This window comes from Tarenaya hassleriana, unplaced genomic scaffold, assembly GCF_000463585.1.
Source record: "Tarenaya hassleriana unplaced genomic scaffold, ASM46358v1 Cleome1, whole genome shotgun sequence".
Lineage (NCBI taxonomy): Eukaryota > Viridiplantae > Streptophyta > Magnoliopsida > Brassicales > Cleomaceae > Tarenaya > Tarenaya hassleriana.
Window position 1 is genome coordinate 6,485,501 of NW_010960187.1, and position 14,916 is coordinate 6,500,416.

The 14,916-nt window shown below is 40.9% G+C and overlaps 3 protein-coding genes across 3 annotated transcripts; 1 reads left to right on the forward strand and 2 right to left on the reverse strand.

The window, feature by feature from the left end:
• Positions 1–1,647: 1,647 nt before the first annotated feature.
• On the reverse strand, positions 1,648–4,833 carry LOC104815400 (beta-1,6-galactosyltransferase GALT31A). The gene is made up of 11 exons (XM_010543786.2): positions 4,428–4,833; positions 3,842–3,944; positions 3,719–3,765; positions 3,423–3,637; positions 3,282–3,345; positions 3,127–3,199; positions 2,921–3,041; positions 2,748–2,835; positions 2,540–2,665; positions 2,329–2,438; positions 1,648–2,089 (listed from the first exon to the last, which is right to left on the reverse strand). The coding sequence occupies exons 1-11, from the start codon at positions 4,532–4,534 to the stop codon at positions 1,941–1,943; spliced, it is 1,203 nt and encodes a 400-aa protein (XP_010542088.1). The 5' UTR covers positions 4,535–4,833; the 3' UTR covers positions 1,648–1,940.
• Positions 4,834–6,753: 1,920 nt separating this feature from the next.
• LOC104815409 (subtilisin-like protease SBT3.8) lies at positions 6,754–10,513 on the forward strand. Its single transcript, XM_019203044.1, is given in 12 exon segments — positions 6,754–6,837; positions 6,949–7,035; positions 7,166–7,256; positions 7,352–7,443; positions 7,544–7,641; positions 7,730–7,885; positions 8,001–8,680; positions 8,811–8,899; positions 9,028–9,276; positions 9,368–9,482; positions 9,575–9,767; positions 9,852–10,513. Coding segments are annotated over 8 exon segments (2,133 nt in total). The 5' UTR covers positions 6,754–6,837; positions 6,949–7,035; positions 7,166–7,256; positions 7,352–7,443; positions 7,544–7,565; the 3' UTR covers positions 10,427–10,513.
• Positions 10,514–10,920: 407 nt separating this feature from the next.
• On the reverse strand, positions 10,921–14,207 carry LOC104815416 (subtilisin-like protease SBT3.6). The gene is made up of 10 exons (XM_019203042.1): positions 14,105–14,207; positions 13,892–13,983; positions 13,688–13,785; positions 13,433–13,588; positions 12,686–13,353; positions 12,509–12,597; positions 12,161–12,403; positions 11,973–12,087; positions 11,708–11,900; positions 10,921–11,616 (listed from the first exon to the last, which is right to left on the reverse strand). Exons 1-10 carry the CDS (start codon positions 14,186–14,188, stop codon positions 11,042–11,044), a joined length of 2,313 nt encoding a protein of 770 aa, XP_019058587.1. The 5' UTR covers positions 14,189–14,207; the 3' UTR covers positions 10,921–11,041.
• Between the last annotated feature and the right edge of the window lie 709 nt (positions 14,208–14,916).

The window sequence follows — 14,916 nt, forward strand, 5'->3', positions numbered from 1 at the left end:
TCGAGTTACGGATTGGGTTTTGGGCCATGAATCGATCGTTGAACAGATGCCACGTGGCTCCGTGTGAGAAGTTTCCCCACATCCCGAGTAAACCTAAATCTCCAAACCGATATTTTAACCGTGTAGAGTGACCGGATAAACCTAACCGGTGAAAACAATGGTATAGAAACTTAGAAACTAATCGAATATAAGGTGGAGTTTAAAGATATATATTTACTCATAGCTTTTTTGGATAAAATTACAATTATTTGTATTAAATTATTTTATTATCTATTGAAAAAATATTTTAAAAATAAGTTTAAATAAAAAGATGTTATGTCTAATTTTATTAATTAAATATTCATTATCTTGAGTTATTTTATTTTCTTTATTATATATATATATATATTGAATGCTTAAAAGGATAAGATAAAAAATAATTATTATGGATATATATATATATATATATATATTATTAGAGGATTTTTAATTTTATGGATACTATTTTTTAAAAAATTATTAGTAGGAATTTTATTTTATTTTCTATGAAATTTTTTTTTAAAATATCGATGATGTAAATTAAATAGTTCAGAATTCATAATAATAATAATATTCCGTGATATCATAGCTTTTTTATTTTCATCTTCAAGGATAAGACGCGTTAAGGATTATAGATTCGTTAGAGGCCAATTTCAATGCAATTATTTCATCACCTAAACCTAACGTATTGCCGAAGTCCAACCCATTTACCTTTGACATGACGCACCAGACATAACAGTTGTGTTTTTAAGGTTATAGAATTTTATTCTCCGATCCCAAATTGTCTTTGTAATGGTTTTACACAAACACGAATTCATTAGGAGAATTTAGTCTCCGGTCCAACAAATATGTTATATGACCATATTTATTTAATTCAGTTACCAATTCTATTCCACGCGAAAAAAAGGAAATTTTCAAACGTAACTAACTTGGAGCCTACTCGGATTCTTTCTCTTTCCTTTTCCTTATCCAACACGGCCTCCTTGGCTCCTATATCAATAAATAAATAAACCCCCTTCTTCTTCCTCTCCAAACCCACCAATCTCTCTCTCTCTCCTGCGTTTTAGATTCGTGCTCTGTTTCTGCGTTCCATCATGAATTCGATGTTCAGCGTTTTTGACGCCTTCTGTGCGGAGATCATGGGCAAGAAAGTTACGGCTGTTTCTGCGTCTGCTCCTGGGGAAGAGGTTATGGTTCGTGGCTGCTCTGAACGCGATGCTACGGCTTCCGGCGATCAGGCCGCGACCCAGAAGACGGAGAAAGCGGGCAAGAACAAGACGCGTTTGCTGCAGAGGACTCCTCGGTTTGCGCCGGAGCTCGACGGCCTTCACTGCTTCGAGACCATAATCGCTTCTTGATCCTTCCATCGCTCGGCGACATCGAATGCCGATTTGGGTTCTCAGATTTGTTCGATTCGTTATGCGAAACACGTTTTAGAGTTGTTGTTTTTTTGAGTACGTAAATCATCCAAAATATTCGATTGATTCCATTGGTTTGGCTTTTCAGTTTCTTTCCTTTTTCGTTATCATGATTCTCAAGTTTTGCATATTTTCTTGTTCTTTCATATTATAACTGAACATTGCGTACATAGAACACACGCCGTGCCCGCTTTTAGATTTGACCATAAAATTCTGCAAAAGCAAGTTCCTTCAATGAGCAATTCAAATCCATAACAAAAGTAAAGAATCAAGAAACTAGCACTTGACTGCGAAATTTTCCTTCATAATCTCGATCTGTATCATCGAGCTGCGGGTGTCAGAGGAATAGCCGGGGCAAAAATCGGGGCCGGACGATGTCGCTAATGCCTACACGAAGGCAGCCTACATGCTCAAAGGCACACAAGAACTGAACTATATATACATAACAGAACACATATCAGAGACAAGAAGAGTGTAGACGAAGACTTAGTTCTTGTCTCTAGTTCAGAAACTGGTGTGCCATATTGCTCCATCCCCTTCTCCGCAACGTTGGTGAACTTCGAGCATTCTCTCAACTGACTTGCAGACACCGCTGCAGCTCCAGTCGAATGAGGCTCCACACGGGTTTCCAGCTTGAGCCTTCCACTCACAGTCTGTAATCAGAAGAACGACCATTAAGATTATGTCTGAACGTGTTTATGCTTGGACCCAACAATAATCTCTGGATTGTGATTTTGATTTTTGAGCCATGAAGATGGACAGAGGCTATGAAAATGGGTGAATGATATTTAAAGATATCATCTTTTCATGAAGTTACTGTTAAGTTCGAGAGCCATTTGGCCTGTTTTGCTTAATAGTTCGGTAAGAGCAAGATCTGCTGCAATACTTTTACCTGGGAGTGTCCCGCAGCAGAGGCTTCTGTCATCGATATGTTCAACGTCAAGGCCGATGAACCAAGAGCCGAGAGAGACATCTTCATTTGCATATTTGTGAAGTATTTGGCTAAGAAAAAGTGGAAATCAACGATGATTAACCGCTGAAGCGAATGAAAATTTCGGGTGCGCGATAGATTAGTCCTCGGAAACCAAAAAAAGAGAGCTCACCGGTTTACTGAAACATAAGTTGCAAGATCTTTCGAAATGGCATAGATTTGTCCGGTGGCATGTCTGAAATACTTGTTTCCTTCTTCACCGAACTTCCAATATTCAGGTTCATGGTATTTGACCCCTCTGCATGAGAAAGCTGAAAGAGTGAAACAATCTTTGCACAAACCATGAAGATGGAACAGTTTGGAATGGTAGAATTTCTTACTTGTGAGAGAGAACCGGTCCTGACTTCATGCAACCGATGTAAATCCGTGGTTTAGAACGGTGACGAGCCAAAGTAGAACCAAGCATCCCTGGAATATAAAGTTAAGCCATGCTCAGGAATTTCTTAGGACAAGACCGAATACGCTACAGTTACAAGAATGTCCATGTACTGACCAAGGTTTACGTGAACATCGTCATCGACTTTGACATAAAAGTCTGCATCCCACCTTGCAACAGCGGTTGAGAAGTATATCTGAGTTTTAGATGATAATTCATGATACCCTTCTATGTGATTCTGCAAAAATGAACAGCATCCGCTTCGATTATTAGGAAAACTTAAAGAATATATAAGCATGTTGTTGAATGATATGATGTTTTACCAGATGGAAGAAATCCTTGTACTGTTCTTCTTCTGCTTCAACGACACGGTCCAGGACTCCCCCGGGAGAAGAACTAACACGAATGGAATGCTAATCAATAAAATAGCCATAAGACTTAGCCATATGGGAGACCGAAAGCAATTTACAAATTTTACCTGTGGCCAATGACAAACCGGATAATGATTCCCTTCTCGGTCTCCAGTTTTTTCAACTCGTCCCCTGAAATAAAGGGGAACTCTTTTTCAACACTTAGCCATCTCAAGAGAAGTTTTGTTAAAGAGAAAGAATGGAGGAACCTTTGGGCAGCCAGGTTTCTCTAATGGAGTCTCTCCGTTTTCTGCTGCTGAAAGCAGTCATGATTCCCATTACAAAGAAGACTCGAGGCCATTCCTTCAATTCATCGGGGCCCGATTTCGCAACAGATGGAGATCCTTCGCCTCCATCACCAGCTTTTGCTGCTCGAGCTGCAGCCAGCTCTACCTCGAGTGACGAAATAGTTTTGTCTAACGTCCTGATCATATTATTTCCATATCAATGTATCATATAAGTTGTCTCTATTCACAAAAAGTGTATCAGGGAAGCAGATACTTACATGATCACATCATGAGTATGTGAAATGCGAGAGATAATGTCGCCTTCCTGAACAGGAAAATCCTGTCAGAGAAAACACAGAGAGAGGGAGAGAGATAAGGAAGTTCATCTTATTAATACTTGCCTTGTTATGGCAATCGATAAGAGGATGGAGGGGCCTTGGTTCATGTTTCTGTCCTGGTTCAGCTCTCTCATTGGCTTCTACAGATTCCGGAACAACAAACAACCTGAGCAAAAGGCAGTGAAATTATCAAAACTCAATGCAATAACGATAACATACATTAAGGGGCAAGACAAGAAACCAGAGAGCCGAAATCCTACTGTCGGAGACAAAGCCATTCTGGTGACAATAAGAACACTATACTACGATTTCTTCAGCAATGTTGCAGGAACTGGAACCCAACATACTTATCACCACTTAAACTCATGAAGTCACCAAAAGAAGTGGAACCCAGCAGGAAAAAACATAATCTTTCCATTAAAGGAGCCAACTTTAAGCAGAAATTTGCATCAGAGTGTCCGGAATACCTCAATGTGGAACAAAACCGCGAACCCTTTGTTGCATCAGAAACGAAATTCCCAAAATCTCATAAACAGTAACATCGAACTAAAAAAAAAAAGTTGATCCCTTGAGAAAACAAGATCCTGAAGCAGCGCATGATTGAAGGGCCAAAGCAAGATCGATAGAAGATTATAGAGAGTAAAATAACCTGTTAACGAAAAGAACACCGAGGAAGAAACTGGAAATGCAAAGAATAGAAACCCATTTGGCGGAGACTCCATTAACTCCAGATTTCTGAGCTCTGGCAAATCCCATTGTTAACCTTCTTTCTCAGAAGAGACCCTTTGAGAGAAAGCTTCTGCCTTTTTTAAGGTTGTCGTGAGAAAACAAAAGGTGAACTCAACAGCATCATCTCTCAATCTCTCAGAAGGAGAAAAAAGACCCAATAATGTCTGCAAAAAAAAAAAAAAACAGATTCCTCTCTATGTTCTCCAAATTTCTCAATAAACCAAAATCCGAGAAAAGCAGGGGGGAAAATTTCTCCTTTTTATGTTTTTTTTAAAAAAAAATCTTTACTTTAGCTTTGCTCAATCAACCTCACTGGTGGTGAACTGAGCCGCGTGATCCTCAGCTTCACCGTTCTGTCCCGAAAAAAAAATATATATATTAAAATAATCCCAACGTTCCAAAAGCCTCGACAAATACTATATTCCAAATTTGCCCCTTTATTCTCCAACATTTTCTTTTTCGTGATTCTTGGTATTTTGTGGATTCTTATACATGATGATTAATGATTATATCTACCCTAATTAGATGATTACGTTTTTAAATATTTATGATTAACATGGACCGATATGATTGAAGAATCTCCCTCTTTCTCAATTTTAATTCTATATTGAAATATGACGGTAATTTAGGCTAAAGTCCCGAACCGTTTGTACCAATATATTTATACCCCCCCCCCCGCTTGCATTAAGAAGTCGTACAATGTTTTGAACCTTTTATTTAATTTTTGCATGGGGGAAAACTTGATGCATGTATAAATAAATATGGGATCTTAGATGATGCGATGTGTCTTCTCTTGAGTTAGGTGACGATTCTATTTCCCATCTGTGTGATCTAATTTCTTCTGTTTCTGTTTATATAATTGATAAAAATAAAATAAAATAAAATCTAACCATAATTATATATATGATGATTTTTATGTATGGTGATAAGTCCATTGCTTGTGGATATGCGCTTATAGCACATATATGTGTGTGTGTGTGTATAGGTGGCAAGTCCATAGGCTTGCTTTATGATGTGGGTCTTAACCGATTTATAGCTAATATAAATAATCCAGACAAATATGGGGAAAATAAGATTAGGGGCTCGACGCAATTAATTAGGGAAATATGGTACGCTTTTTTTCTTTTACAAACAATAAAGTTTTTGACGCGAGGCGGCCACCACCCAACATCATTTAATTTAATTAAAGAAAAAGATAATGATTAAGACCGGTTTATTTAACTTGTGGTGCTTAGGGGTTGAAAACAATGTATTTCTTCGGACCAAAGAAACCTCATAAACCGACTTAACGCGACAATGTTATGGCAATGGACATTATTGTAAATTGTATTGGACAGAAATCATACCCCAAAAAAAAAAAGATAAAAGAGAATAACGAAGGCAATAATTAGACGTATAAAATAAGCAATAATTTTATTCTTGGGGTAGAAGGGTAATTTGGTAATATAGGAAAAAGAAAAGACGAAGATGGTAATCATGCTTTGCAGAGCACGTTTTCGAAATTCAAAAAATGGGTGGCATGTTTGTTTTTTATTGCATCGGCTGCTGACGAGTGACGACAACTGGACGAATAAAGAGAGTGGGGGGTTTGGGTTTTGGGTGTAAATATGGAATCAAATGGAGGGTAATATAGTCGTTTCGTTAAGTCTTTTTTTCCAAATGCGTAATTTTTGGTCGAAAGGTCATATGCCGACCACATCATTCGAAAAGCCCAATGGGCATAAAGTTGATAAGGCCGATAACTAAATCCATAAACCCATTACAATGGTCCAAAGCGAATTGGCCGGTCAAACGACGTTGACCTTTCTTCTCCCTTCCCATCGCCGCTCTGGTCTTTGGATAAAACAATATGTTCGTTCATTCATCAGCACAAAATGGAAACCATTCTCAGAACTATCACCAGAAATCCAATGATCCATTTGGGTGCGTCTGAGATTACTTTTCATCTTCTTCTTCGATGACGTGAACCAGAAATGATTCACGGAAAGCGACCGTATTGATTATATGCGTGATTCAAGTCAAATCAGTACAAAATGTTCGAAATTTTCTGGGGTTAGAACCGTTCAAAGACAGAGACATTTCCTGAAGAACTTATGATCGAGAAAGGAATCATCTCAAAACATGCAAAGACTCGATCTTTCGATGAGAATTGGACACAAAATTGGCGGCGGCGAAATCATTCTTGTTTCAGTTTCTTGGCCTTTCAGGGCGAAGATGATCACTTGTTTAGGTGGGTCATCGTGAAACATACAAAGCCTAAATCTTTTTATCAGTTCTCATCTCAGGACAAGTCCATGGCGGCGAAATCTAGCTTTTAGTTACTTGTGTAGGTGGGTCATCTCTGTTCATTGTCGGTTGATGTTCTGTTTCTCATAGTTTTCAATTAAACTAGAATTTAGTTGACAATTCATATTATTTTGAATTTGAATGATTCTGACAAGGAAGAAGCATAGGAAGATTCAAACAAGCAAAGGTAAGAAAAATTCCAAAAAAACGCATACGTTATCAGACAAAGTCATCGAGGGAAGGTATGTGTGTGTATATATATAATATATGAACACTAGCTCTTCCTCCTCCTCCCTCTCCAAGTAGGTTTAAATCCCTCTCTGTGGCTTAAAGATTGAACATGGAACTCTGTTTTTCGCGTGGATTGAAAAGTTACAGAACGCCAATTCTTGTGGTGATCTGTCTGATAATACTACTAAACGGGCAGAGCAGCTCTTTCGCACGAGCTAACGCGGAGAAGAAGGTGCTTCTTCTGTACTGTAATTTGCTCGAAAATGCCGAGACAGAAGCCAGTAAGAGGCTAATCTGAATTGGGTTTGTTCTGTAATAATAAACCAGGTTCATATAGTTTACTTGGGTGAGAAGCAGCATGAAGATCCGAACACTGTCACTGAATCTCATCATCAGATTCTGTGCTCTCTTCTTGGAAGGTACAAGCTAAAAACCCATTCACTTCGATAAGGCATAAGCATAATGAATGTTATATCCGGAGGTGCTACCACTGTTTCTTTGCTTCTTTCCCTGTTACAGCAACGAGACTGCACATAAATCTATGGTGTATAGTTACAGACATGGCTTCTCGGGATTTGCGGCCAAGCTTACCGCGTCACAAGCCAAGGAACTTGCCGGTACTCGGCCCTTGTTTTCGGTTCTCGCCATTTCTTGATTTGTTTAAAGTTCAGACACTGATTTTCTTGTTCTGATTTTTGGCAATAGAATTGCCTGAAGTTATTCATGTCACCCCGGATAGTTTCTACCAAGTGGCGACTACCAGAACTTGGGATTACTTAGGACTTTCTGCGGCCAATCCGAAAAATCTTCTCAACGAAACAGACATGGGCGAACAGGTTATCATCGGTGTCATCGACACAGGTATGTATCTGCAAGATCAGATTTAGGAGGTCGGATTCTCACACTGCTTGTGTTGAAGCGTTTCCTTTGATCACTCACATGTTTTTTTCTTCGATATCTTGTCCGGTTCTTCTAGGAGTGTGGCCAGAGTCTGAAGTGTTCAACGATAATGGGATTGGGCCGATACCGAGCCGTTGGAGAGGAGGCTGCCAATCTGGAGAGCTCTTCGACCCCTCAGCTCATTGCAACAGAAAACTAATAGGAGCCAAGTACTTCATTGACGGATTTATCGCCACTTTCGAAACATTCAATGCCACGGAAACAGTAGACTACATTTCCCCGAGAGACTACGATGGCCATGGCACACATGTTGCCACCATTGCAGGAGGTTCTTTCATTCCTAACATTAGCTACAAAGGACTGGGTCAAGGTACCGTGAGAGGCGGTGCACCCCGGGCCCGTATAGCGGCCTATAAGGCATGCTGGTATCTCGATTCGCTAGAATCGGCTACTTGTTCGTCGGCTGATATCTTAAAAGCAATGGATGAAGCTATAAATGACGGGATCGACGTCCTGTCAATCTCTCTTGGAATCCGAGTTCCTTTGCGTCTAGAGACCGATATGAGCGACGGGATAGCCACAGGAGCATTCCATGCGGTCACAAAGGGTATTACGGTCGTATGTTCTGGAGGTAATGCTGGCCCAGCGGCTCAGACTGTCGTGAACGCTGCTCCATGGATCTTGACAGTGGCTGCAACCACTCTAGACCGGTCTTTCGCCACAGCCATTACACTTGGGAACAACTTGACAATACTGGTAAAACATTCATCATCTCTTCTCCTAATCGATGTTAAAGTCAGATCATAATCTTTTGTTTTTCATATTTTATGTTTGATTCTCAAGGTATTATAATGATATGTTCACGTTTCTGTGACTATTTCTGCAGGGCCAAGCAATGTACACAGGACGAGGACTCGATTTCACTAGTTTGGTTTACCCTGAGGACCCGGGAAACAGCAACGAGACGTTTAGCGGGTAAACACGGAGCCTCGGGTTTCTTCTTGTTAAGCTGTAAGAGACATATATGTTGGTTAGAAACTGACAAAAAGTCTCTGTCTTTGTGATCGGTTCTCTGACATCAATGGCGGCTCTAAAACTTGCAGAACCTGTGAGAATCTCATTCTGAATAGCAACAGTACCATGGCTGGAAAAGTAGTGTTGTGTTTCACAACTTCAACACGTTACAGTGCTGTCGCAACCGCTGTACGGTATGTGAAATGAGCCGGTGGTCTTGGTGTGATCGTGGCAAGAAATCAAGGCAACAATCTAGCTCAATGTGATGATGATTTTCCTTGCGTTGCTGTTGATTACGAGCTAGGAACCGATATTCTGTTCTACATTCGTTCAACCGGGTACTTTTCGATCTTCCAGATACATATAACAAATCTCTTTATTGTACAAGAACAAGACCATTGAATGGAATCTGAGAATTGTGGCCTGCAGGTCACCTGTTGTGAAGATTCAACCTTCAAGAACCCTCGTTGGACAACCCGTGGGGACAAAGGTCGCCGCTTTCTCATCGAGAGGACCTAATTCGATCTCTCCAGCCATTCTCAAGGTGAGACAGAATCCTTGAAACATGTTTCTAAATCCGTCGAATGATGTTTTTTTCTTTCTGAATCATTAGAGAAGTGGGTTCTGGTAATGCAGCCAGATATTGCAGCACCGGGAGTCAACATATTAGCGGCGACTTCTCCAAATGAAACTTTCAACGATGGAGGCTTCGTAATGATGTCAGGAACATCAATGGCAGCTCCCGTGATTTCAGGAGTTGCTTCACTTCTCAGAGCTTTGCATCCTGATTGGTCTCCTGCTGCTATTAGATCAGCTCTTGTCACCACAGGTTCTTGTCTCAATCCAACATCCAAACCAAGAACACACATATAAGTATACAATCATCTTAGAATCACCTTACGACAATTTGCAGCTTGGAGAACCGATCCGTATGGAGAGCCGATTTCTGCGGAAGGGTCACCTCGGAAGCTAGCAGATCCGTTCGACTATGGAGGAGGCCTTGTGAATCCAGAAAAAGCTGCAGAACCCGGTCTTGTTTACGACATGGGCATCGACGACTACATCCTCTACTTATGCTCGGCTGGTTACAACGACTCCTCGATCTCTCAACTTGTCGGAAAAGGAACGGCTTGCCCGAACCCGAAGCCGTCCATTCTTGATCTGAACTTGCCTTCGATCACCATTCCAGACCTCAGGGATGAAGTCACTCTCTCAAGAACAGTCACTAACGTTGGACCAGCCGACTCTGTCTACAAGATCTTGGTGGAGAATCCGCTGGGGATCGACGTTGAGGTGAGACCAGACACTTTAGTGTTCAACAACTCCACGGCCAGAAGGGTTGCCTTCACGGTCCGAGTCTCGACCAAGCACAAGATCAACACTGGTTTTTACTTTGGGAGTTTGACTTGGAGTGATTCTGTGCATAATGTGACCATTCCTGTATCTGTGAGGACACAGATTCTCCAGAACTATTATGATGAGAACTGACCTTTCATGTGCTTTGTAAATCATCGATCGCTTGGATTATCTTATCTGTAATAATTTATTATTAATAAATTGATATATTTTTTAGTATATATTACATGTGATTATGACGGTACCACAGAGATGGTTTAAGCCCATAGAGTACGTTCTTTGACTTTGGGCCCTTTATGGGCTTTCTCTAAGCCCATGAATGAATAACATCCTCAAGTCCATAATATTTTTCTAGGTGATTGGATTTGGATCCCATAAAAAATAATTCAGATCACCGTAATATAAATATACCAATCTATCTAAACTCTCAAATTAATATAAGCATTTTTTTTTTACAATTTTCATCAAAATTCACAAATTTTTTACTGTTTAAAAACTTAAAGGTGATACACAAAATTTCACAATTTCGATTTTAACTAGAAATTTGAAAAAGCTCATATTTGTGTTTTGAAAACTTGAAATATTTGATAATTGATAATAAATATGTGTATTTATATGAAATTTATTAAAAAGCTTTCTGCAAGATGACGTCATATTATTCATCACCACAGCCACACATCAGATTTTTTTTTTTTCCAGACACATACATCACATCAGATTATTCATCAGCCTAACATATTGAACTCATCAGTTCACGTCGCTGTAGTTTGGGAGAATCTGTGTCCTAACAGACAAAGGAATGGTCACTTTATGATCAGAGTCGGTCCAAGTCAAACTCCCGAAATGGTATCCAGTGTTCACTTTGTTACCGGTCTTCACTCTAACCTTGAACGAAGCCCTTCTGGTCATCGGTCCGAACACTAGTACCTTAGGTGTCACGTCAACTCGAATTCCCAATGGTGGCTCGACCATGGCCCTATAGACCGCCATGCCGCCAGATCCTACATAGATTACTGTTCTTGTGAGAGTGACTTCGTCTTTCAGGTTTGGGATCGTGATGGAAGGCAGGTTGAGATCCAGAACCGACGGTCTCGGGTTCGGACAAGATGTTGCTTTTCCCACGAGTTGGGAGATGGAGGGATCGCTGTAACCGACAGAGCACATGTAGAGGACATAGTCATCTATACCCATATCGTAGATCAGACCAGGATCTGCGGCTTTCTCTGGATTCACAAGGCCTCCTCCATAGTCGAATGGATCGGCTAGTTTTCGGTTTGATCCCTCGGCTACGATGGGCTGGCCGGAAGGATCGGTTTTCCAAGCTGAAAAATTTAAGGTATGCTCAAAAGGGTAAGTGTTATTCTTTGGGTTAAAAACGTAAAGCGGACAACAGCAGGAAGATGGAAGTGAAACCTGTAGTGACAAGAGCTGATCGGATGGCGGCGGGAGACCAATCAGGGTGCAATGCTCTGAGGAGGGAAACGATTCCTGAAACAGCAGGAGTCGCCATTGATGTTCCAGACATCATGACGAATCCCTTGTCATGGGAGCTACTCGTTTGAGAGGTTGCTGCCAGAATATTCACTCCTGGTGCCGCTATATCAGGCTTCGTTACGAAAAAACACGAGTTAAATCATCTGAAACGGATAATCTAGAATCGGGGTTCTGATCTATATACCTTGAGAATGGCTGGAGAAAGCGAATTCGGTCCTCTTGATGAGAAAGTCGCAACTTTTGTCGCCACTGGTTGTCCAAAGAGTGTTCCAGAAGGCTTTACCTTTGCCACTGGCGATCTGGAAAACAAGAACGTTAGTAAATTATGTTCCGACAGGCAAAATCCAAGAGTTAAAGTTGGGGAAAACATACACAGAGGAACGTATGTAGAATAGTATGTCGGTCCCGAGCTCGTAGTCTACAAGAACGCATGGAAAACCACCACACGGAACTGTCACGCCGGGATTTCTTGCTACAATAACTCCGAGACCACCAGCTTGTTTTACAGCAGCTGCAGCATTTCTTACAGCGCCGCTATCTGTTCTTGTTGTGAAACACAACACAACTTTCCCCGCCATTATTCGGGTCGGATTAACAGAAAGCTGCTCACAGGTGCTGCAAGTTACAGAATCAATGACGTTAGCGATCTTCCCCGAGCAATTTGTGTCTCGTTCCTGAAAACATTGATCGAAAATGGGGGAAGTGGAGACAGAAGATTACCCTGAAAAACTCTCGTCACTGTCTCCTGAATTCTCGGGGTAAACTAAACCAGTGAAACCGATTTCTCGTCCTACGTACATAGACTGACCCTGCAATAAGCACAAGGCAAATCATGAAAACATTCATCGAGAAGGCTTAGGACAACATTTGATGTTCATGTATGCCGTATGCGCATACCAGTATAGTAACATTATTGCCTAATGTGATCGGAGTGGGAAAGGATCTGTCCAGAGTGGTTGCAGCCACAGTCAGGATCCAAGGAGCCGTGTTCACGATCGTCTGAGCAGCCGGGCCTGCATTACCCCCTGCACATACAACCGGAATACCTCTGGTGACTGCGTGGAACGATCCAACGGCCATTGAATCTCGCAAATCGAATTCTGCAGATAAAGGAACTGCTCCCCCGACAGAGATCGATATGAGATCAACGCCATCACGAACAGCTTCATCTATGGCTTTCAAGAGATCGGCTCCAAAACAAGTTCCTTGTTGAAGCCAGCAAGCCTTGTACATTGCTATACGAGCACGAGGAGCTCCTCCTCTGACGGTTCCTCGGCCAAGCCCTCCATAGCTGACGTCAGACACGAAAGAACCGGCTACAGTTGAGGCGACATGTGTTCCATGACCACCAAAGTCTCTAGGGGAGATGAACTCAGGGTTCACCGTCGTGTTCAAGTCTCCGATAGCGGCAAGGAGGCCGTCGATGAAGTACTTTGCTCCTATTAGCTTCCTGTTGCAATGAGTCGAGGCGTTGAACTGTTGTCCTGATTGGCATCCTCCCTTCCAACGGCTCGGGATCGGTCCATACCCTTTGTCGCTGAACATTTCAGACTCCGGCCATACTCCTGTAATATTATCAATGTAATTCCATCTCGCCATCTATAAAGACATGTCATCATATAATACATATATATATATAAATACCTGAATCCACGACACCCACGATGACTTGTTCCCCCATGTTCGTCTTGTTTAGGAGATTCCTCGGATTTGTTGCAGAAAGTCCTAAGTAATCCCAAGTCCTCGTCGTGGCCAATTGGTAGGCTCTGTCCGGTGTGACATGAATAACTTCTGGTAATTCTGTTTGCCACCCAAAAAAAAGAACAGCATCAAGATTCTTGAGATTTCCATAAGACATAACACATGATCATTAGCTTGAATTCTGAACTTTCTCAGCACCTGAAATCATCCTGGCTTGGGACGCTGTGAGCTTTGCAGCAAAGCCCGAGAAGCTATGCCGGTAGCTGTATATCATCGAATCATATGCTGCCTCTTCGCTTTACCATGAAACGGATCAATAGAACCATCTTCAACATCTTGACATGTACAGATATGTACATACATACGCACACATACATACAGATACACAGAAAGTTACCGTACCTTCCCAGAATTGACCACAGCATCTGACGATGATATTCAGTGAGTAACTCATGATCATCATGATGCCTCCCACCCAGATACACTATGTAAACCTATTGATTCAGAAACAAAATAGAACAAGAACAAAAAACACATACATACATACATGCATGGTTAGCTTTGGTTTACTTGTCTGGTGAGAGAGAGAGACACTTCCATAGATTATAAAAGTACCTTCTTTCCAGCATACACGAAGCTGCTCTGCAAACACAGAGACAACATCAGACATGTTGCTACAAGAAATGGTGTTTTGCCCATTTTCTGTTTCTTTAGGACAGCAAAAGAGAGGATGTGTTATTAGGAGAAAGATCCATAAACCTTTATATAGAACTTTTTTTTTTTTTGGGTAGATTCTTGCCGAGGAATCAATCTTGCAATTGCCTCGTTGGATTTTCCTCAGTTGTTTTATCTGTCATTGCGTCTCTCTCTCGGTCAACCCCAACGTGAAAACTTATAATTTACCGAAATACAGTAACTTCAAAATTACTGTTCTTTTTTCATTGGTAACGAAACAAACGCAGCTTCTGGAAATCATTGATTGTATAACGAAGCAGTTGGTATTGCAGAGACGAAAAATATGTTTCTTGGTCGTCAAGCAATCGGTACCTCTCCCTAACCAATGGGAAGAATTGAGTTTACTTTGAGATTTTCTTGATCTTGAATATATATGTTTAAAACTGTAATCTAGGGTTCACTGGACTGTCCAAAAGATGGAATTCGACCACGTGTCTAAATTCCATGTCCACGTGAAACCAACCATGTTTCAGATCTTTTTCTTTCTCTGCATCTGCATTGAAGAAATTTGGGTAATTGTAAGATAAGACCTTTTGAAACTTCTTCAGAAATAAAACGACCTTCAAAACCGATTTTTTTTTTTTTTTTGGATATGAAATTCAATACTTTATTGTAATGTGATCAATTTTCTTTTTTAGTGGCAGGTGTACAAACATGGAGAGAGTCAACGCAAACAACTTGTATATAATTAT